The sequence below is a fragment of the Haliotis rufescens genome, unplaced genomic scaffold (assembly GCF_023055435.1).
Source record: "Haliotis rufescens isolate VD_foot unplaced genomic scaffold, xgHalRufe1.0.p SCAF_1, whole genome shotgun sequence".
Taxonomy (NCBI): Eukaryota; Metazoa; Mollusca; class Gastropoda; order Lepetellida; family Haliotidae; genus Haliotis; species Haliotis rufescens.
The window spans coordinates 17,717,255-17,741,072 of NW_025963779.1; the positions used below are offsets into that span (position 1 = coordinate 17,717,255).

A 23,818-nucleotide genomic window follows, 5' to 3' on the forward strand; every position below is an offset into this window, starting at 1 on the left:
AAGGATCGAATTTTGGAACACATTTCAACCAGTAGTGAAATGTGACAGTAGATGTTATGACCGCCAACTATCTTGAAGGACGATCGAGGTAAGATGGGAAATTGCTAAGTTTACGTTTTTGGATCAGTAGTACGTAATACGGCCACGATTTGTTTCATTTGTGAACATTCCTTCACTTGACGAGATATACTGCGTGTGAGCCTTCAAATGGCAACTGTAGGGAATACTGTAAAACAGGAATTTAATGCGACATGAAAATAATGCGAGCTCTTGATTTTAGACATAAATGCGCTGGCCATGGATCACCAACAACCAATGTGAGGACCAGGGGGCCATGGGGACTTACAGTACGTCTGCTACCTGCAGGATTCACACCCACCGCTTTAGTCGCTGGCGAATATTGACAAGAGTATTGTCGATAGGCATTTTTATTCATTCAGTGCAACGTTACAATGCAAAGTTGCGATTCCTACAATATTCAAAGTATGCGTGTCACTATATGTAGGGCAGCAAACCAGAATAGGGCACACGGAGACTGCATGACACCTTTAGGGACAGAGAACTTAGTAGGGACAACAGGGAGGGTTAACGATCATGTCAGCTGACGTGGTGACGTCGTAAGGCCAAAGGCTATTGTGAGACCATGTAATGTCATATAGGGCTTGCTGACAAATTGCAACATTCCTGTAATGTGTTCACACTGGTAGTAACGATGATCACTCACGAAGGTATGACATTATTACGTTGTGACATTATGACGTTGTGACATTAGGCAAGTGACACAGATGGTCCATTAATGTACTTACTTTAAGTGACAGGGGTGTAATTGAATCCCCAGTTTCTTGTAACATACCAATCTTACTTGTGGAATCCAAAACGCATCTAACTTGTTCGATTTTAGAATACATCCGTCATTTGGTTAAACACGATGAATAATCTAATGTAACCATGTCAGTAGCAATAGAAGCCACTATATGCAGTTCACATTGATGGCTAAGTTAGACACCTCCCTGTGATGTCTTGCTATACAAGAGATTAATAATCCACTGACATCAACAGAATATGCCTGCTCATGGAAGCTTTCTTTTGAAAACAACTATTTGTTGGTCTGTTGTGATGATTAGATATTCACATATATCCTTGACTGTAAATATACAATTCCACATTATTCATATCTCAGCACAATATGTAATGCCGTAGCAAATTTAGTAACATATCTTTCTATCATTGAATCTATCCTCCATCAGGTGTACATTCAACTTACAATCTGTTTTAATTGTTAAACATCACACTCAGCAATATTCCAGCTATATGACTATATGAATCTGGACCAGACAATCCAGTGATTGACATCATGGGTATTCTGCGCAATTGGGATTCGAGGACATGCATCAACCAAGTCACCGAGCCTGATCGCGTTAATGGCGGCTTACGACGACCATGGGTTGCTGAAGATCGACTATAACCCGGATCTTCAAGGATGTTTCAATATGTTGTCGTCACGGGTTGTAAAGTGCACCGGTTTCATTTCCGACAACATTCCTTCAGCACAGGCCATGTTGTTTATTACTTCCCTCACTTCTGAACGCTGAAAACATTAATGTGACACATCATATTCCGTGGCCATTGAGGTAAGGGTCGTGGACAATATATTCCACGTTAAATTTCTTGTTACATCCAGCATAACACGCGCGGATGGCTAGGTACGATTTCAAAAATTAAGACACAGATTATATAAATATAATCACCAATATTCACAAAAGACACACTTTCACCACTTGAGTCCAATGTTGAAGAACTTTGTCTTTGTCTTTGTCTTTGTAGCTACCCTGAATGTGCATCTGCCGTGGGTGGATGGTTCGTTTGAGATGAGAGGGAAGTAAGCCTTGGTTCAAGGCTTTCATTATTGTGCATCGTTTTAGTAGCCCTGGTGGTGTCAGTAGGTAAGCACTAAAATACACAAACCGGACCATTCAAGAATCCGTTTTCTTATCCTTCATTGTGTTTTGTAAAATGTTGATCTTATCAGCGCCAGTAATTGCTAAAGCTGCTGATCAAAATGCTGTTTCGAACAAACATTCTTAACAGCTACGATAATAACATTTTTCAATAGGATTCAAAGATCAAAGAGAACCGTGAAGATTCGGGGTAGAATAGGTCTTCAGCAACCCATGCTTGCCCTAAAAGGCGACTTTGCTTGTCGTAAAAGGCGACTAACGGGATCGGGTGGTCAGACTCGCTGACTTTGTTGATGCATGTAATCGATCCCGATTGTTTGGATCGATGCTCATGATATTAATCACTGGATTGTCTGGTCCAGACTTGATTATTTACAGGCCGCCGTCATATAGCTGGAATATTGCTGAGTGAGGCTTTAAACAACAAACAAACAAACAAAGAAAGATTAAAGTAAACAAAGTAAATTCTGCTCTTAGTTCGTTTGTACACGTAGTATACAACAAAAACATGCTGAAAATCCCTTTGGCGATACTGGTGATGACGGCGGCCTATGACACTGTGGGTAAGTACTAATATTAATTAACATATGTTATCCATACTAACAGCATGTTTGCCTACACCTTTTAGCTCTGTATACGGATATGACATAATTATTTCATTGTTGGCACCTAGACTAGTTTGGCAACCCTAGATATGCTTAAGTTTTAATATTTACACTATCCGCTGTCTGTATAAATGTTTATGCAAAGGGCGTTGTAAGTTGGATAACTTTTGCCTTTTCCATTTGACCTTTTAATGTCAATTAATATAATATGTTCAAAACAAAAAAATTAAGCAAATTTGTTGCTGTAACGAAGGTCTTGAAATGTTCAATGGATACTTTGTCATTGCCCGAGGGTTTATGTTTATCTTGCTGGGTGTTAAGTCATCCTGCAGATGACATCCTGACTGTGTTAGCTTGATGGTTGGGTTAACTTCTAGGGTCAAATAAACAAGGCGTCAAAATCTCATCATGGGACACGGAAATTGGATGGCTGATAAAATTGAGAATGCTTGTAACACGTCCCATTTTAATTCTGGAAACCCAAAAGTCCAGAAACTCTACGCTCTTTGCCCAGTCTCGGTTAAAGGTATTTACAAAATTAAACATGCCGTTTTCATGGGAACATACCAAGGAAGAAAATATGAAAAAGAAATTGTTTAAAAACTCAATATTTAGACTATGTCGCCCATGGGCCTGCCCATGGGCGAAGTGTGGCCCATGGGTAGGCCCATGGGCAGGCCCATGGGCGAGAATATGTTCCTTTACTTAAAACTCATGTTTTTGTTTCGCAAATACATTTAATGTATTCATTCAAGTATCATGACACACAATTTAACTCATTTTAACTTAATTCAACGATTTTATAGCGATATTGAAATATTTCGCCCATGGGCGAGAAAAAGGTTTGGCCCATGGGCGAGAATATGCTCCTGTACTTAAAACTCATGATTTTGTTTCGCAAATGCATTAAATGTATTGAAAGAAGTATCATGACACAAAATTTAACTCATTTTAACTTAATTCAACGATTTTATAGCGATATTGAAATATTTCGCCCATGGGCGAGAAAAAGGTTTGGCCCATGGGCAGGCCCATGGGCGAGAATATGTCCCTTTACTCAAAACTCATGTTTTTGTTTCACAAATACATTAAATGTATTTATTTAAGTATCATGACACAAAATTTAACTCATTTTAACTTAATTCAACGATTTTATAGCGATATTGAAATATTTCGCCCATGGGCGAGAAAAAGGTTTGGCCCATGGGCGAGAATATTTTCCTTTACTTAAAACTTATGTTTTTTGTTTCGCAAATACATGCAGGTGTTCTTACTATTTTCATGGCACATAATGTAACTCAATTTTACTCAATTCAGCTATTTTACAGATTTATTGAAATATTTCGCCCATGGGCGAGAAAAGGTTTTGCCTTCGAAATCCTTGATTATTATATCATGCCAGAGTTCTGAAATTCAGTGACAATGTTGCTGAACAGTAGAATCTGATGGACGTTTTGTGCAGAACCTGTTTGACACTATGGGTTCCAGGACCACTAACACTCTGAGCTGAAAAAGTTTGGTCCTAACCGCACCCAACATCTACAAGTTTGTAAGCTTGTAGACATCATTAAGAAGTAATTAACAGTCCCATGCTGAGACCTTTCTCAAAATTCAGACCGGTGGCAGGCTGCCAACAAAGAGAAGAAAATATCGCAACCCCGACACGAGTGTGCTCAGTCAAACAATGAACTTACGACCGGCAGAAAACAACTCCAGTTGAGTATGCCGATGCTGTATCTCAGCCGTGTTGGCCTGAAAATTTAAACATGCTAATTAAATCCAAAATCGTATAATTATTTTTAATAGAAACCGTATCTTAATTTGTTCTTGCACTGCATCATATCGTGTATTTCATCTGTACATGTGTAATGTGTATATGTATCAATGACTACACTTATACCGCATATTCTGCAACAGACTATAATTAATCACCTTATTATTGTCTCTCCATTTACCATGGCTGACTGCACTAATACCCTTTTAACAGTGGACACCGATATCAGTATACATGTAGGCTTTTTGTTCAAAAAGGAATATGCAGGAAATTATATGTAACAATTAACTGTGTACTAATTACATGTTTGAATGTTATCAGTTTTACGTTCTGAGATACAGTGATTTAAGCATCTTCTAAAATCTTCTAAAAATATAATAAAATACAAAACCCTCTGCCGTAATTTTTTGTGGAAATCATTCGAACAAGTAAAAATGACTGCGTGACAAGACGAATCAACTATTTATACCCGATAAAAGAAACTGCCGTATTTTAGGAACAGTGCTATAACAAGACATTTGAAATTTCTAACAAGCAGATACATTAGAGACAGTGACTAGACTACAGGTACGTAATCCGTATCAATCAAAGGTGTAAAAAAACTGAAAATCATATCTGTCGGAGACCTACCAAATTACCAAGTTTTATCATTACTATATTTATTACAATGCAAATACTTTAGTGATACATCTTTTAGAGGAGAGGGCATACACACAAGTATATTGCTTCCGTGTGTGAATGCAGGTTGTACTTGGTATCTCAGTTCTCAGTTTCATACCGTTTGTATAACTGAATTTGTATATGGAACCATGCGTACAGCATGACAATTACTTGCTATTCGTCAGTTTACAACACACATAACACGGTCAAACAATTTTAGGCAGCGCTTTTGCGAGTTATTTAGTACAATAATGTTTTATTAAAATCTATTTCAATTTGTTTTCACCCATTTCCCTATTGACAGTCGCTGTTACGTGCGTCACTAGGTAATTAGTACGGATTGACCTTGTTTATTGTTTCTATACTTTGAGGATTTCTGTGGCAAGTGGCGGACGTAATTCAAACTCCTTCCGCACTGACACCGCATCAAATATATTTGTGTACCGATAACATAACTCTAATGGACAGGGTGGGGTGGTAGTTCACCGGACGACACTGTGTATATTGAGCGGCTCCTTTGATATCTCCTCCAAACATACGTTTATTGAATGACCAACTAAACGATGATACACATCTCGATGAATATATCAAGGCACTAATTCATCTTTCATAAACATTTTTTTGTCTTTGTGCTTAATATATCCACATATCAACGAACATTTGTAAAACATGTATCCTAAAAAAAATAAAGATTTTCAGGCTAGGTATTTGCCCACAGCAACACCTGCATAACTGTTTATTCACGCGTGGTGTGGTAGATCGTAACTGACCGAGAGCAGGTATTGTAGAATCACCTGTAAATAAGGCCGACACTGTAATAAGATACAACGTACTAATGAGAATTATCATAAGAAGGCTGTTGTTTTTTCTGAACTGTTACCATTTTCATACCAAAAGTGACAATGCAGTTAAAAGTTGCTTTAGTGTCACAATATTCACTCACGTTTTCCTCAATCGCATTGAAACATAATTCCCACTGGTAAGTTCGAAACCGCATGTAATTAAATAATTATTTCGAGATTTCGTTAGAATGTAAGATATTCAGCCAAACGTTATGCAATAAAAGACGAATAGTTTTTTTCATTAAAATACGCGCACGCGTACCTGTATATTGCATACCTAGTGTCACGTAATTGCCCAGTGTGATGTATCAACGGGACATAAAATGGGAAATGAAATAGAAACTAACTAAAATTTAATGTTGTGGAAAATAACTCCAATGAATTGGAGTACACGCACATGACTTCGTATGATAAACTGTCAAAACGTTTTGAGAGGTAAGGCCGGGTTCATTAAAGATCGCTACAATATGTAAAACAGGTGAAATTTGTAGAACTAAAGGAAACATCCAACCAAATGCCCTTTTTAAATAGTAATGTAATGATATAATATAAAGTATATTTCACATGATACAATATACTTTGCAAACAGTTAGTTGATGCTTGAAAGGGACTGACGAAAACATGGGCGAAATATTTTAATAACGCCGTAAAATAGTTGAATTAAGTAAAAATTAGTTAAATTTTGTGTCATGATACTTGAATAAATACATTTAATGTATTTGCGAAACAAAAACATGAGTTTTGAGTAAAGGAACATGTTCTCGCCCATGGGCCAAACCTTTTTCTCGCCCATGGGCGAAATATTTCAATATCGCTATAAAATCGTTGAATTAAGTTAAAATGAGTTAAATTTTGTGTCATGGTACTTGAATGAATACATTAAATGTATTTGCGAAACAAAAACATGAGTTTTTAGTAAAGGAACATATTCTCGCCCATGGGCCAAACCTTTTTCTCGCCCATGGGCGAAATATTTCAGTATTGCTATAAAATCGTTGAATTAAGTTAAAATGAGTTAAATTTTGTGTCATGATACTTCAATAAATACATTTAATGTATTTGCGAAACAAAATCATGAGTTTTAAGTAAAGGAACATATTCTCGCCAATGGGCCTGCCCATGGGCCAAACCTTTTTCTCGCCCATGGGCGAAATATTTCAATATCGCTATAAAATCGTTGAATTAAGTTAAAATGAGTTAAATTTTGTGTCATGATACTTGAATGAATACATTAAATGTATTTGCGAAACAAAATCATGAGTTTTAAGTAAAGGAACATATTCTCGCCCATGGGCCTACCCATGGGCCACACTTCGCCCATGGGCAGGCCCATGGGCGACATAGTCTAAATATTGAGTTTTTAAACAATTTTTTTTTCATTTTTTCTTCCTTGGTATGTTCCCATGAAAACGGCATGTTTAATTTTGTAAATACCTTTAACCGAGACTGGGCAAAGAGCGTAGAGTTTCTGGACTTTTGGGTTTCCAGAATTAAAATGGGACGTGTTTTGTTCATTTCCTGCTTCAATTAAGGAGAAAAAAACATGAGGTGAGGTGAGCTGAAATGGGGTTTAACGTCGTGTCCAAGATTATTGCACTTACATAGCGACGTGCATACACGTGTATGTGTGTGTGTGGCTGCTTGTACTAGTCCGGACTGATGCCGATTTATAGTGCTAGCCCACTGAGATACCATGCCGCAGTTTAACACGAATACCCCACTCAGACACAGTATACTGACTCCGAGCCGACCAGTGCTTGTTTTAGCCCCTTAATGCCGAGCGCCAGACAGGGTAACAACAAGTACCATCTTTAACGTCGTTTGGTATGACGCGGCCGGGGATCGACGGTCTACCATTAGACCACGGAGAGGGTCAGAAAAAACATGACCTATTCTGGTATGACGGAAATGTTATTTGAACAAATTGTTTCGTGTCATTTAAATATGAAACTAATTGGTTCCCTGTTTTACGGCTATTACTAAACCAAGTTTCAGTTCTCGTTTAATACTGTGACAACTTTTATTCTCGATTGATATATTTCATCATAACACGAGACTGCGATAATAGCATTGCTCTGTGATAAATTAACATGTCTTTTTACTTTTTTGACATACTGGGTATGAAAAAACTGCCCACAACTGCCTTAAAACACACTCACTCACAAAATTGAGTAAGTATCAGGAACAAAAATGTTTCGTTTCAGGTGTAGCGTTCCAGTTTATCTTCTTTTATAAAATTTTATTCATGACTATGTCTCAGCCAACTCGCATTCCTGGAAAGAACGAGCTCCGTTGATGACAAAGAATGCAACTGACGGACAGCCAGTATCACTGACTTGCCGCACACCTCCTCCAGGCAAAGTCAAATGGTTTAAAATTGCTGGCCCTGAAGGCAAACTTTTTCAAGTCAATGTCGACCCAAGGATACAAATATCCACTAGAGGTAATCATCACCGAACTTTCATGTCAGCTTAGACCCGTGAAGATCCGGGATAGAATAGGTCTTCAGCAACCCATACTTGCCGTAAAAGGCGACTATGCTTGTCGTAAATGGCGACTACCGGGTTCGGGTGGTTGACTTAGTTGATGCATGTCATCGTATCTCAATTTTGCGCGATCGATGCTCATGATGTCAGTCACGGGATTGTCTGGTCCAGGCTCGATTATTTACACACCGCCGTCATACATCTGGAATATTGCTGAGTGCGGTGTTAAACAACAAACAAACAAACAAACAATCATATCAGCTTAAGAGTACGATGAATGCCCGCATGTATCAATGACATCTTGACAAGGTATATACAACTACCTCTGTCACAGAATTGCCACAAGCGACTGCAAACTGCAAATGCTCACTTTGTTTAAGCTCATCCAACGTCCTCTAACACGAATGGTATAATACTTTCTGAATTTTCCAGGAACACTTCACTTTGCTCATGTGAATATCCTGGATACTGCAGTATATAAATGCAGCGTTTCTGGTTTCTCTACTATCGAGCTCGGTAGTCCAGTCCAGTTGTACGTCACAAAAGGTACATAGTCCGTATCAATGAGTTTCTGTTCTAAATACAATCCAAACAATGTCTCAGCAGAATGTAAACACATCATATATTTTGAATGAGTGTGGTTTTGCAATATTCCTGTCATATTTCAATGCTGGGAGCACTAGAAATGGGCTTTGAACATTGTACCTATATGGGGAATCGAACCCGGGTCTTCGGCGTGAGACCCGTGAAGATTCCGGGGTATAATAGGCGTAAAAGGCGACTATGCTTGTCGTAAGAGACGACAAACGGGATCGGGTGGTCAGGCTCGCTGACTTGGTTGATGCATGTTACCGTTTTGCAATTGCGCAGATCGGTCATCATGATGTGAATCACTCTATTGCCTGGTCGAGACTCGCCGTCATATTGCTGTGTGCGGCGTTAAACAACAAACATACTTGTGTTCATGATGGTATTTATTCCAGGTAACATTGCAGACACGTGGCCTACACTCCTGTGTTCAAGTGAAACAACCCACGCCACACTGGGACAGGATGTATCACTGCAGTGCATCTTCAGCGGCAGGTGCACATTATTAATGCCACCATTACTGAAATCGAGTGAGTGAGTGAGTTGTGTTTAACGCCGCTTTTAACAGTATTCCAGTTATATCGCGGCGTGTCAGCTTAATGTGAGAGGAAAGCCCGAAGTGATGCAGGTCTCAGACGTTTACCACTTCGGTGAAACCCACGAGCACGGGTATGGTGCTGACAAACCTAGAAACATAATCGGGGCGAACCGGGATTCGAACCCACAACCATAGGTTTCTGGCGTGCCGAAGGGACGCAACTCTGCACAGCGAATCCCGGCGCCTTATGCTTATACTGCACAGACCACAAGAATAACACAGTTACAACTGTACCCCCATGTATAAAATTTGTTCATGTGACAATATTAGGTTGCCAGTCTGTCTATTGATATTGTATTTCGGAAAACAAATGCCATAAATATATAGAGTGTTAAAATCAGTTTAATATGATGTTAATGCTATTGTTTTATAGGCCCGTTCCAGTTGTCACCTGGTACCGTGATATCAATCAGGTCACAAACACTGCTCGTGTGAAACTATCACATACCTCCGTAACAATCAAGAACGTTTCTGAGGGGGATACGGGAACATATCGATGTACTGGAAAGAACAATGTCGCGTCCAGTTCTCATGAGGTCACTTTGATTGTAAAATGTGAGTAGGTATCAGTTCTGTATCCATTTTAAATATAAATTTAACAGTCGATGACTTCATATTGGATTCCTATACGAGCATATAGTCCCCTCTGAAGTGCTATGAACATGTGGTCAGGCATATTCCATATAACATTATTATACCCCCGACCTACAAAGGCGGGGGTATTAGTAATATCAAGGAATTCCGTTCGTCCGTTCGTCCTTCTGAGGACATTTTGTATGCGACCTAAAAAACCTTGACCTTGACCTTGAAAACTACGACATAGATTCTTTTCAAACTTGGTAAACACGTTTTATGCCAAAAGGAGAGGTGTAGTGCTATGTTTGATTTTAATATTTGGATTTTCTGAAAAAAATCCATTTTGTTTAATTTTTTAACATAAACATTTGTGCGAACAATTACTAAAAAGCTACTTCATGGATTCTTTTGAAATTTAGGGAACAGTTTCCATACTAATAAGATATGTGCACAGTGTTATTGTGTCATATGTATTTTCTAGAAAAAAATAGGATGTTTTTCATGTTGTTACCTTAGATCTTTTTTACATCAACAATAGTGGGACCGTGAGCTTGAAAACTATTAAACTGATTCTTTTCCAAATGGGGGTACAGTTTCTGTACCAATCGGAGAGGTGCAGTACAAAGTTTGATTTTCTGAAAAATATTGCTTTTTTTCATGCTTTGAACGTAAAAAATATGTTGGAGTCGAAGTTTGGGTTTTAGTGATCCCTCCTCACTTTTTGCCTCGTTTAGTCTATTTTGATTTGAGTAAGTCACGTTTAAAGCCATGCAGATAGAGAATTGTTGAAATAACTAACGGACAAGTAAACACGTCCATATATATTATCATATCACACCTTTTCTCAGTTTGTCGACTTATCCATGTTTTTACATCTCTTTTCCCCAGATCCCGATGAAGCAACAACTTCTGTCTCAGGTTAGTCTATATGAATGATAGCTCTTTGCTGCGTGTAAGGTCTACAGCTCCTTTCTTGTCTTAGTGAGTAGCGGCTACATTTGGTTAGCTGTCAGGGAGACTTAATTGCTTGCGTGTCCATCGTAACCAGAAGGCATGAGGCTTGCTTATAATATCTACCCCTGGTTTGTCTAGTCCAGATTCAATTATCGACAGACAGTCGTGATATATTTTGAACCATGCAAATACAGGAAGTATGACGAGGCCTTTCCTCTAAAGTATTTACAAAATGATGTGTTTGACCAGGAATATGAACATATATTTTATTGTAGTTCATACGTGATATCAACGTTACTTTCAGTCTCGATTTATCTATTTTTTCGGATTTACAGTTTCTGCAGGAACTAAAACAGTTAAATGTTTCCGCAGTGCGTATTGACCTTGATGACACGACTGCACAGCAAAGCTCTATACTACTGAAAAAAATAAGGGAACTGATAGTGAAGGTGTAAGGACGATATATGTCCGTAAATTTCAGCGTGCAGATCAATATCTGGTGTGTTCACCATGGTGGGAGTTAACTTACTGTAAATGTCCAGTTTGCACCCTTGCCGGACCCTTGAAGATCCGGGGTAGAACAGGTCTTCACCAACTCTTGCTTGTGGTAAGAGGCGACTAACAGGATCCGGTGGTCAGACTCGCTGACTTGGTTGATGCATGTCATCGTATCCCAACTGCGTGGATCCATGATGTCAATCGGTGGGTTGTCCGGTCCAGACTCGATTATTTACAGACTGCCGTCATATAGCTGGAATATTGCTGAGTGCGGCGTTAAACAACAAACAATCAATCAACCTTGCCAAACTGGGCTGAAATGTCTGGGCTTGATCGTAGCGCCACGAGAGGCTACTGCAAGTTGTGTCCCTCCTATGTTCCTCCTAAATCTGATCTGAAATCAGGATCTATATCGCAAAGTGCATCCAATCACGTGAGCAGGAAGTGGTAAACGTCTAAGACCTTGGGGCTTTCCGCCAACATTAAGCTGACACGCCATGATATGACTGGAATATTGTTAAAAGCGGCGTTAATAACTCACTCACTAACCCACAGAAAGGAATTTAACGTAGAAGAATCTTTTTACTTCAAATAATTATTTGAAATTGTTCTATTATCACAGAAATACAAAAACAATAAATTCACATGTTGAATTGCAACTTTTATATATTGAGGACCAGGACCCACTTGCACAAAGCGATCTTAGCGCTAAAATGATTGTAACTCCCATGCTTTAACATAGGCTTACAATAGTCGTAGCGCTAAGATCGCTTTGTGCAAGTGGGCCCAGCTTCCGATTCACATTGTAAACATGCTGCAGTGAAGTTTACGATCCGCGACAGACAATTCTGAATCATGTCTGTACAATCAGTGACTTTCTACAAGTTAGGTACACTTCTCCACCAAGGGTATAATTCTGAAAGTATTCCGCGACAGCGGAATCGCGGAATACAGCGGGGACACTGAAGGCGAAATAGACAAAACAAAAGTTGATGTTTGGGGCGTTTGTTTGATAAAACATTTTTGAGAGAGAGTTTTCTTTGTATCCACAGTTGAAATCAGACCTAACCGGACAAATTTACCAGCACTGGACAATAATGAGGTGACGACAGACGCGCTCCAAAGTAAGTAAATCTAGATTTTCTATTTCTGTTTTAATTACTTTACTCGTGGGTTTGACCAAAGTGGTAAACGTCTGAGACCTGCATTACTTCGGGCTTTCCCCCCACATTAAGCTGACATGCCGTGACATAACTGGAATACTGTTAAAAGCGGCGTTAAAGCAAATCACTCATTCACATTCCTCAAAACATTAAAACCATATCATGTATTTTTACAAAGCTTGTGGACCCTTGAAGATTTAGGTAGAATAGGTCTTTAGCAACCCATGCTTGCCATAAAAGGCGACTATGCTTGTCGTAAGAGGCGACAAACGGGATCGAGTTGCCAGGCTCGCTGACTTGGTTGATGCATGCCATGGATCTTGATTGTGTGGATCGATGCTCATGTTATCAATCACTGGATTATCTTGCCCAGACTCGATTATTAACAGACCGCCGTCACGAAGCTGGAATATTGCTGAGTGCGGCGTTAAACAACGAACAAGCAAACCAAACAAAGCTTGTGAAAGTGTATATGTGCGTTGTATGAAGCTACCAAGCACTCATGATCAATATGTTAGGAAATAAGGCTGCAAGTACCTCAATCCGAGTGATCTGATCTACAATGAAGAGAAAGGGTACCTTTTATAAGCTTTGTTTTCGTGTTAATTGGCTATGTACTCTGTACCTGTATGTTTCTATACAGGTGTAGCGTGGAGTCATGTCTTTTCAAAGGAACTTAATAACATGCTATAAGAGTTGTCCCATTCGAAGGGATGGGCAGAACATGTCGACTAAATCTGTATGTGTGCAGTTTACTCGAATATCCAGTTGGCGTTGTGTCTTTTTGTGGACTCTATGTGTTAAAGGGGTTATTTGGATCAATCATTGTTACACTTATATCTAGCAGGACTACATGAGACAACTGTATCTGCAGTGCAGAGCGATGTGACGTCACCAAACCAGGTCCCTGGTAAGCTTATTGCTTCTCTTGAATTGTGAGTCTCTGGCCTTCGCTAAAATGGAACCGTTTGAAAAGTTCACAAACTGTATTAGATATATTTTGTCTGATAACAGGATGTAAACGGGGTCGCCCTGACCCAATGACATAAAATTTCCATAAGGTACAACCCCGTGGTTTACAATGACAGCAATCCTCACATTTAACTGTTATCATTTCTTTAGTCCAAGGTAGATAACTCTTGTTATGTGTGAAGCTAGTATGCCTAGACATACAATGGTGAGTGAATGAGTTTGATTGTACGCCGCTTTTAGCAATATTCCAGCAATATCACGGCGGGGGGCACCAGAAATGGGCTTCACACATTGTACCCATGTCGGGAATCAAGCCCGGGTCTTCGCGTGACGAGCGAACGCTTTAACCACTAGGCTTCCCGACCGCCCCTACACATACAATAAGGAGCGCACCTGTTTACAATGTAGTAAGAATACAAAGTTAACAATACAACATGATCAATTCATGCGTCATCAACTCTCTGAATCTTTGATCCATCATTTGGGGTATCTCTGGAACGCAGAAATTAAAGCGTTGTCCGCCAAGTTAGAGCACAATGCCTTGGAACTGTGATAAAGTGTTGGTGTTATGGAGAAAGGTTTTAATTGTTATCAAATCTAGCAACAAGTATTGCACATACAGCGTAAGGTTGTTATCCGGGCAGCGCCGTTGCAAATTAAATCGTTTGTATCATTGCTACCGAGTACTGTTCCTTGTATTTAGACGTTCAAAGCAATAGTCCTCCGGAAGGTGTTTCAAGATTAACAGAGTCCCGAATAAGACGGATCTCTGTATATATCTTTGTGGGGCACACGCAGTCCCTAGGTAACTGCAATAATGAATTAACTAGAACTCTAGTTTTTGTTTTGCAAACATAACGCTCCTGATGTTGCTGTACTTGGCCCAGGTGTGCCAGCTCTATATACAATAATCGCCGTTACTTCTGGTACCTTCCTCGCCCTCCTTGTACTATCTTCTGCAGCTATTTGCATCAACGGTTACTGTCTCCGAAAAGGTAAATATGTTGTATTAATCCTTATATAAATAAAATTATCTCACTCAAAAACACCTCAATCGACCCGCCCTACAACTGTGATAATAAAACGGAACAACGCTAGTGTACTATATATAATCATTGTTTCGTAATTACACAGTCTTACATTGACTGCATTACAATACTATCAGGGTCACGCTATTTTTCATGGCATTTTCATTTGCAGAAGCACGAGGTCTTCCATCAACTGCCCGACGAAGGAGGCTTCTGCAAATGCTAATGCCCTGAAAAATAGCGTTACCGTTATTATAGCTAAAATGGATGGAATTTGTTATCAAATAAAAATAAACAACAATACGGGTTTTGAAACATTTACCGCAATCAACATGAATGTCACTGACCCACTTTTACAAATATGGAAACGTCATAAAACAAACCAGATGACGTCACTATTGAACGTCACCTACCTATACCTATCCTATGACGTCATCTAACAACGGGCATGATAATGGTCCGTCGTCAAGCAATATGAGGGCATTATCATGTTACAGTGGCCCATTCATTTCTAAAAACATGCGGGCGGTTTAATGATAATTCCATCTATTTTAGCTATAAAAATGTACAATGCGATAATGATAATGTAAAACTGACTAATGTTGTCTACAAGTGTAAGGGCAATGCTCCTAGATACATTTCTGTGTGGTGATTTGTTCAGGATACTACGTAATCAATGACAATCTTTGGTGTGTGTAGGTCGGGGTGATTACATTGCTATATATTGAGATTGATATTGTCAGGAAATCAAATTAGTGACAAACTGTATTGTTTCCTACTTTCAGGAAAAGACGAATATAGGTTAGTAATACTCTGTTGATAATAACAATAGACTTTTATTAACTGTAAGCGAGATTTTGATCCATATGATGCAGTTCAGATATTGCTTATGATGCAAGATCGTGCACAATAAAGCTTTGTAAGCGACGTGGACATGGATAAACGTTACAGCTGAAACAAACTTAACACATCCCAAAATATATATCGAGTATACTCAAAGTAATAGTTGGACACGTTCTGCCGTAAACTTCTGTTGATGCAACCGACCAGGTACGTGTATATGGCCAGTGAGGAAATGTGTCTGATTGCAACTTGCTTCTTTTCAGACTCCGCGTTCAGGTGGCCAAACTTTGTGACAGAGATTCTACTTATGAAACGATCAACGAGGACGAAGTTACTAATCAGTATGAACGGCCTCTCAGGAAATGTATGCCAATATACCTGGAACCAGAACAACCAGGAATGTGATCAGATGACTGAGTGAGTGAAAAGGGTGCCACGCCGACATTAGCAATATTTTAACCATATTGCGTCGGACGCCAGAAATGAGGACAGACATTGTACCTGTTATGAGAATAAAATGTCTTTGCCTTGCACGCTTCAAGAACCAGTCTAATTCACAACCAGATATATTAGTTGACCATACTACTGAAGGCTTCATAGAACTTACCACTATGTCGACCGTCTCCGTTGTCTACTTATCATCTGCCCGGAGACCGAAAGGTTGAGGTTTCGGTTCTCTGTCCGCGTTGAACCAAAGTACGTGAAAAAAATCGCACACTTGTAACCATTTTGGGGGATAAAACAATTAGGACTAGTCGGTTCGGAGTCAATGTACCATGTCTGGGATATCTTTGTTTAACTGAGGTATCTCAGTGGCATAGCACATTGCAAAATGAGTGCCATAATCTTGACCTCACCTCAGCTTCAGGTGAACGTTGGATAGTTAGGGCATCGGACATCCATTCTTCATATCTTCCAACACCTAGCATATAGGGATAGTATCTTCATATGACACTTTCAAAAGTATTTCCTGGAGCGGATTTAATAAAACTCTCCACAAGACTGTTTTTCTGAAGAGTGATGACTTTAACTTTCCAATAGTTAACTTTCCTATGACGTGAAATATTCCAGCAACCGCAGGCTTTGGTGCCAACATTTCACAACTTTTGACATACAATCGAGAAGGCTCTTCCCATCAAGAGATGAAAGAGTGTCATAGGACTCAAAAGCTGTTCGATCAAGATTACAACATCAATGGGCTCAGTGGAGCTTTCAAAACGTTTTATGGTAGACACATGGAGGACATTTCCAAATTTGACTCATTTGTGACAAAAAATACGTCCCTATTTTGATTTGTACCCTGTGGCTCCGTATTCTGTTAACATTTTCAACAATCGACATGCCTCTGATGGGTGCCACGGGTAGAATATGCTCACCTTTTTGCGAACACCTGGTATCATCACTATTTCATAGTGATTCATAATCACATGCTTATGATAAAGTCGGAATCGGACTGCTTTATGCAGAGATTTCTATAGGATATGGAAAGGGTTTTGTCGCTTTTAATTATTAAGATCGCTGCAGCCTCGTCCCATGCGACTGTGAATATTTGGACATAACCTGTTTCCACAATTTAAATCCCAGTGTATACCCATTATCTCCCCTTCCTTGTAGTAGGTCCTCAACTTGCATAACGGCCTCTGCCCCCGTTAGGTTTCCTGGTAGAATATTCCAAAGTTTCGATGTAGCTGGTATAAATAATGCGTTCAGCATGAATATTGAAAGGGTTTTGTTGCTTCTATTTAAAGGAAAACGTTGACGCAAGTTTGGACATATGTTGACATTTTAGCAAACTATTCATATGGTTTTTCACAATATTGTCCTTGGACACCTGTTATTGGTAAGGTGATGCTGGCCAATTGACACATATTATAAGGGTAACGCTATTTTTCAGGGCATTATCATTTGCCTAAGCCCGAGGTATTCCATCAACTGCCCGACGAATGCCAGTGAACAGTGGAGGGAATTCCCTTTCTGCTCACCGGTATCATCATGGAGTTATCAGGCCTAGTAACATTTTAATGTTATTTTGGGATATCAAACATATCAACAACAAAACACAAATCACATGATTCAAAGTTAATAAAGAGTTTACTAACGAAATAAGTGAGTGAGTATGGTTTTACGCCGCCTTTAGAAATATTCCAGCAATATCACGGCGGGGGACACCAGAAATGGGCTTCACACATTGTACCCATGTCGGTAATCGAACCCGGGTCTTCGGCGTGACGAGCGAACCACTCTAACCACTAGGCTACCCGACCGCCCCACTAACGAAATAAAGAGTTTACAGGTATGTATGTCTTGTCTGGTATCCGTAGTTACCGTATTTATCACGCGCAGTCCAGAAATAATCGTCTGCGTCGTCTGGAGTACAAAGCAACAATATGGCCGACTTCAATTACGGAAGTTTTGATGTAGGAGATTCAAAGAGTGTATTTGGATTTCAATCTGGAGACAATGCCATATTTGGTCCCGGGTTCGATGATTTAGATTTTCTGGATGATTGTAATCTGGAAGAAATAGAAAATTTGTGGAGATTCAACTACTCCCAAAACTGCAACTCAAGAAATGGAAATGGCTTTACAAGACAATATAGGTCCAACGCTAGCAGCGTCAATATTCAAGAAATTATCAGATCGAGACTTGCTACAACTTGACGAAAGCAGGCAATAAGAAATACAAAATGGGCTGTAAAAATGTTTCAAGGTAAGCCCTATGTTCCCAAAATAAATGAAATAAATATAGCCTCACGGTGATCATGGTGGTATTGCCTACAATCTATATAAGAAAATCGGGAGCCATATTTCGTTGTCTACGCCTAGAGATGCAACTGGATTTTATTTTACATTTCCTTCTGAAATGATGCAGTAGATTCCCATTTCATATCTTGGCCCAATATTCCTCGTTATATAAGTCCCTCATGATATGTGATAGGAGTTTTTCGTAACTTTTTCTTTTGTGATCATATATCTGTATCTCGGCCAAATCAACATAGAAATCAAGTTGGGCTATGCTATATCTTTTTAAGATTGGGCGACCGAAACTGGTGGGGCAACTTTAGATCTTTCATCGATAAGCCCCAAAGACCTCGATGATAAACTACGTAAATTCTACGTAAGGCCCAGCCCAAACATCAAGATCAGAGGGCCAACAAGATGCCACAAGCCAAGGCTGCAGAATATCATAAAAAACACGATGAAATGCCTCAATGAACCGAAAAAAATACACAATCCTTAATCCTTAATGACATTCATCCCACCTTGTGTAGAGTATCATATCCAAACTATGCCTATTATGCTGATATGCGTCTGATCCCTGTCTCAAAGAATAACCATAATCCTTAATACAATCTAGGAAGGACTTTCTATATATTCACAGAGAGTATTTGAGACAAGTGGAATTAATACCATGTGGATTCTGAAAAACTCAAAGGATTTGCTTGACTTTTTGCAATCTCAGAAAAGAACCAAGTTCCATTCTGTCAAAACATTTAATTTTTCAACTTTGTACACCACTATCCCACATGCCAAACCATTCGTTAATCCATGGGGCCTTTGTTACAAAACATGGTGACAACAGATACAGTTACGTATCTATATTCAGAGGTTCAGGAGAATTTGTAAAAAATGGAAACAAATGCCATCTGATGTTCACTGGGAAAGAAATATGTGAAATGCTGGATATGAAACATCGACGTACAATTTGGGGATAAGACAATAAGGCAAGAAATAGGCATCCCTAGAGATAATGTATAAGTTTTTTCATACTTCGTCACATGTGGGACAATTGCACAAATGAACAATCTGTTTCATTAGAAAACCTGCATTTGGACGCTCTCAGGACTATTTGCGGTGCGTTTCGCGGCACGAGTCATACTAAACTTTCCGGCTCAAATCTCAGATAATATTAATTATAATCTAAGGGATGGATCTAATGTCCAAGAACATCGATTGTAGGACCTAAAGGCAAGCAATCTCGTTTCTTCCAAGTATAATTAAACTGTGGAATGCCCTTCCCAATAACTTTATTAACGCTTTCTCATTAGAGAATTTAACACTCTAGTCAATTGCCCTAACACCACATGTAAACATATAGACTTAAACTTCGATTCAAATTCCGTCAAATTATGTATTGTCGCCCCAGGCTCGGCTGTAGCGAATTAAACGCTCATAAACTGAATGGACATGTATCAGACAGACCAGACTGCAAATGAATGTATCATTTCGAAGATGCTTTAGATTTTCTATTTACTTGCAGAAACTATGCAAATATTAGAAATAATATCATCAATGCATGTACCCGAAAACAGTTTTAAACGGCAGCTCTTCATCCGCAATTTTGATAGAAAATTCTTAAATCAGTCCACGATTTAATTGTAAAAAGAAAGAGATTTCGAAAAGTAATCTAAAAATATTTTTAATAAAATATTGAAATTGAGATACCACATTCCTTTAACTCAGACACCATTAGCTCAAGCATACGGTTTCATATATATTCAACATAAACATGTTTAGTTTACATAACGTTATCAAAGGTAATCTGTTTTTCCTGGAGCGGTATTTATAAATGCAATGTTGTGCCTGTTTACCGACCGAGATTTCATTTATGAAATAGAAATATGTTTAAACCATAAACCGCAGTTCAGACAACTCCTGGGTTGAGACCAAATAGTGGCACAAGCGTACGCAACCGGATGAGGGTGCACAATATCCGGTGCCGACGTCCAGCGATGCGCCCAATTTTGCTTCCAATCACCGCCAGGCACACCCAGCTTGATGAAGACAGCATCTGAGGTTTGGAAAAGAGGACGGGGACAGTATACTGTTCACAGATGAGTCCAGGTTTCATCTGGACATCTCTGATGGTCATGCGAGGGTCTACAGGCGTCCAGGAGAACGTTGTAGCGACGCTTTGCGTTACTCAACGTCGTCAGATTGGGGATGGAACTGTAGCGGTATGGGGTGGCATAACAACTCTTGGAAGAACACAACTCAACACGTACTCTACCACGGCGACATCGTTCGGGGTAATGTTCTCCCTTTGTGCAAATGCAGGGACGTAACGTCACGTTGCTGCAGAATAATGTCCGCCCACGTGTTGCACATGTTTAACAGACCTTACTGCTGTACTGCCAAGGCTGGCTGTTACTCTGGACCTCTCCCCTACACAACACTTTCACCACTTTATATGAAGCACAGTTACACAGATCCGTGTTGGGTCCCCAACCCTTTGGTTGTCGTAGTAAGAAGTGGGTAGATTAGATAGGTTGTCAAAATCCGTGACTGAGTTGATTTAGGTGTCATCGTAATACGAAGGGATGGGACTTGGTCGTAATATCTACCACTGGTGTGTCTGGTCCAGATTCAATTATCGACACACAGCCATGACATAGTGCTTGTTGCGGAAAAAAATCAACAACACACAAGTACAAATACAGGTGGAATAATGGGAAACATTGAGAAAGTCAAACTATAAAGTACCTCAGTCACATATCGATGTATCCAACTTATATTTTGTCACATTAAATGTAACAGGTTACCAAACTGAATCCCCAAAAGACATAGTGCCTACAGTGTCGTTGACGTCAGCACGCAGCTGCAGTTACTGGATTCACTTTGTCACACCTTCATTAATATTCATAATTGTCATTTTCAGTGTTATACGCCTCATTAAATATTATAAAACAAATGACGGCCTTAATGTAATGTAGTTATATGTCAGTTCAATCGTCTACAAATAGATAAACACATGTCTCTTTGGTTATTTCAATCAGTGATGTAAATGCTGTGAAATTAAACATTGATGAGGTCGTTTATAAAACAAATGACGGCCAACAGAAAATATAGTTTCAAATCATTCTAGTTTAAAACCTTAAAAGATAGTTATTTGAAGTAAAATGTTTTGAAAAGATCAACGTCTCAACGAAATCAGCATTTAAAATGACAATCTTTCAACATAAAGTAAAATTAATCTGATTTGGTCTTGAAGAATTTCGAACTTCGGATGAGAAAACATAATGCCCCATATACATTTGTATACATGGTGTTAATACAGATAGTGGGCATACATTAGTCTCCATCTCAGTAATGTAGCTTTGACCTGACAGTGCTGATTCATTTAACATTAAGAACTATATACATTTTGTATTACCTGCTTTTATCCACTGCAGCACAATCACACATGTGCAAGAGCAGTGCTATAATGGTAACGTCAACCACGTTTCACCCCAAGATGCCTCTGATCGGATGCCTGAAATTGTTCAGGTATATAATAAATGCAAGGACAAGCAATCCTTACAAATCTACAGTCGTTGGCATGATTAGTTTATCACAAATTTGTGGAGAGTCATACTCCTAAAAACCTTTCCTCAGCATATCAGATAGCCTCTTTCAAAATATCAAATCGCAAAACTATGTGTACAATTTGTTCTACTTCTGTTTGGTTAGAAGTTCAGATGTCGTTTCTGAGCATGTCTTGTGTTATAGAATTCAAAGTAATACTATCAGTTTGAAAAATTGGCTCCTCACAGTACTCACAGAAAGATGGGAACGGGGATGATTTGGGGACACATCGAAATACACACGAGTTGTGAGTATTAGAGTACTATCCTTGAGGCATTAGTTCTAGTACTAAGTCTGTAGGCATTTGGTTTATTTCACAAATTGACATCTTATTAGCTACATTTGTAATACTTTTAATATGAAACAGGTGGCATGAACCTTTAATATGAAAATATTTTAGCCTTGCACTTGATTTGCTACATTGAAAACATGATACATTTTGATGAGTGGTACATAAGTTATTGCAATATTACGGAGTTCTGTAAATAATCGAGTCTGGACCAGTCAATCCAGTGATGGAGATTATGAGCACTGATCTACACAATTGAGATATGATAAAATGTATCAACCATGACAGCGTGCATGATCACCGATCCTATTAGTCGCCTCCTACCACAAGCATTGGTTGCTGAAGATCAATTCTAACCCATGTCTTCATGGGGTCCTTTTAATATAAATATATAATTATTAATAGTGTATAATGATGGAGAATAACCATTTTGGATTAAATATAAATGTGAAAATTATATGAATGGATCACTGAAATTCAGTGATAACTCCAGGTGTTAAACGGGTAAGCAACCCCCACTGACTCAATTGCATAAACATGTTTGTTTGTTGCCTGACGCCCGACTCTGTACCAGTGGAGGGGTCCTGCTGCTTATAACTAAAGTAAAGAAACATTGCAGGCATATCTTCGCGTAGGATCATGAAAGAAAATAACATGTCTTGGTATTGTTAATATAGCCAAACACACATAGATGATATTATATAAGTGTTCATGTCATACTATATTTATGACACGGGTGTCTAAATTCCGGCACTTCCAGAGCGAGACGTCGTTTCTAGTGTGACGTCATTCCGACCACATGTCACAATGAGATTCAATCGCGAATGACGTCAACAATGCCGTACGGATGACGGAAACAATACGCTGTTGTCTCGTGACGTGATATGACCCTAGGGCACATATGATTTTTATGAACCCCGACATATTTTCCCTCGTAGGTAATAAACCTGCATATTATTACTGAGTTGTTGACATGCGTCATATGAACAGACGTTACTGTTCTTTTTTTCAGCCGCCGTCATTTAGCTGGAACCTGTGGAATAATAAACATAGCTTAGCTTTGTCAACCAATGACCACGTATATTGACACGGCAGAGGTAGTTGCAACAATGCCTTTGCTAATTTAGTCAGGCAGTGGTAGGAATCAGTTAGGCTGGCAGCGGTAGTTGCCACCTACATATTTACGCGCAGGACCGGGCTGGACAGTTGCCTTAGGCCAGCAGTGATAGCTGTCAGCTGAAACTTTGGCAGCATGGTACGAGGGCCATTCAATATATAACCAGCCTAACCTATTTGCTACTGCTCCTCACTTCTTCTTTTTCCACATAACCATCATTGAGGTCTATGAGAAGAAGAAATCTTTATTTGCACCAAGGCCACTGGCCCATATACAATACATACATTTGAAATAGTGTGGTACATGAAAAAAGGTAATGTCAGGTACAAATTTACAGGTTTACAGGCTTTTCATAATTACGACTTTTTTCATAGCTGTAATACAGGTATTTACATAGTTTTCCAAGTAATTGTTTACACGAAGATGACAGTAGCGTTTTAAATATATGCATATTTGGATTATGGCAAAATGTTGTTGGTAAATACAGATGTCTAATATCGTTGTAATATTCAAATTCTAAAGT

The 23,818-nt window shown here is 39.1% G+C and overlaps 1 protein-coding gene across 3 annotated transcripts; it reads left to right on the forward strand.

The window, feature by feature from the left end:
* Nucleotides 1–1,543: 1,543 nt before the first annotated feature.
* Nucleotides 1,544–16,078, forward strand: LOC124150577 (hemicentin-2-like). 3 transcript variants are annotated; one of them, XM_048392270.1, is made up of 13 exons: nucleotides 1,544–1,631; nucleotides 1,825–1,943; nucleotides 2,453–2,521; nucleotides 8,100–8,282; nucleotides 8,758–8,871; nucleotides 9,309–9,408; nucleotides 9,885–10,066; nucleotides 10,976–11,005; nucleotides 12,592–12,663; nucleotides 13,547–13,612; nucleotides 14,562–14,669; nucleotides 15,488–15,503; nucleotides 15,809–16,078. In XM_048392270.1, the coding sequence occupies exons 3-13, from the start codon at nucleotides 2,467–2,469 to the stop codon at nucleotides 15,948–15,950; spliced, it is 1,068 nt and encodes a 355-aa protein (XP_048248227.1). In that variant the 5' UTR covers nucleotides 1,544–1,631; nucleotides 1,825–1,943; nucleotides 2,453–2,466; the 3' UTR covers nucleotides 15,951–16,078. The 3 variants fall into 3 exon arrangements, with proteins under 3 accessions (XP_048248227.1, XP_046378481.2, XP_046378475.2); XM_046522525.2 differs by having other exon boundaries at nucleotides 13,550–13,612; XM_046522519.2 differs by lacking the exon at nucleotides 2,453–2,521.
* Nucleotides 16,079–23,818: the final 7,740 nt, after the last annotated feature.

Excerpts from the sequence above, each read along its gene's own strand:
- LOC124150577 (XM_048392270.1), top strand. The coding sequence starts at position 2,467 with ATGCTGAAAATCCCTTTGGCGATACTGGTGATGACGGCGGCCTATGAC. Across the intron at positions 2,522-8,099 it reads GGCGGCCTATGACACTGTGG|CCAACTCGCATTCCTGGAAA; the intron begins GTAAGTACTAAT and ends ACTATGTCTCAG. Across the intron at positions 9,409-9,884 it reads CAGTGCATCTTCAGCGGCAG|GCCCGTTCCAGTTGTCACCT; the intron begins GTGCACATTATT and ends ATTGTTTTATAG.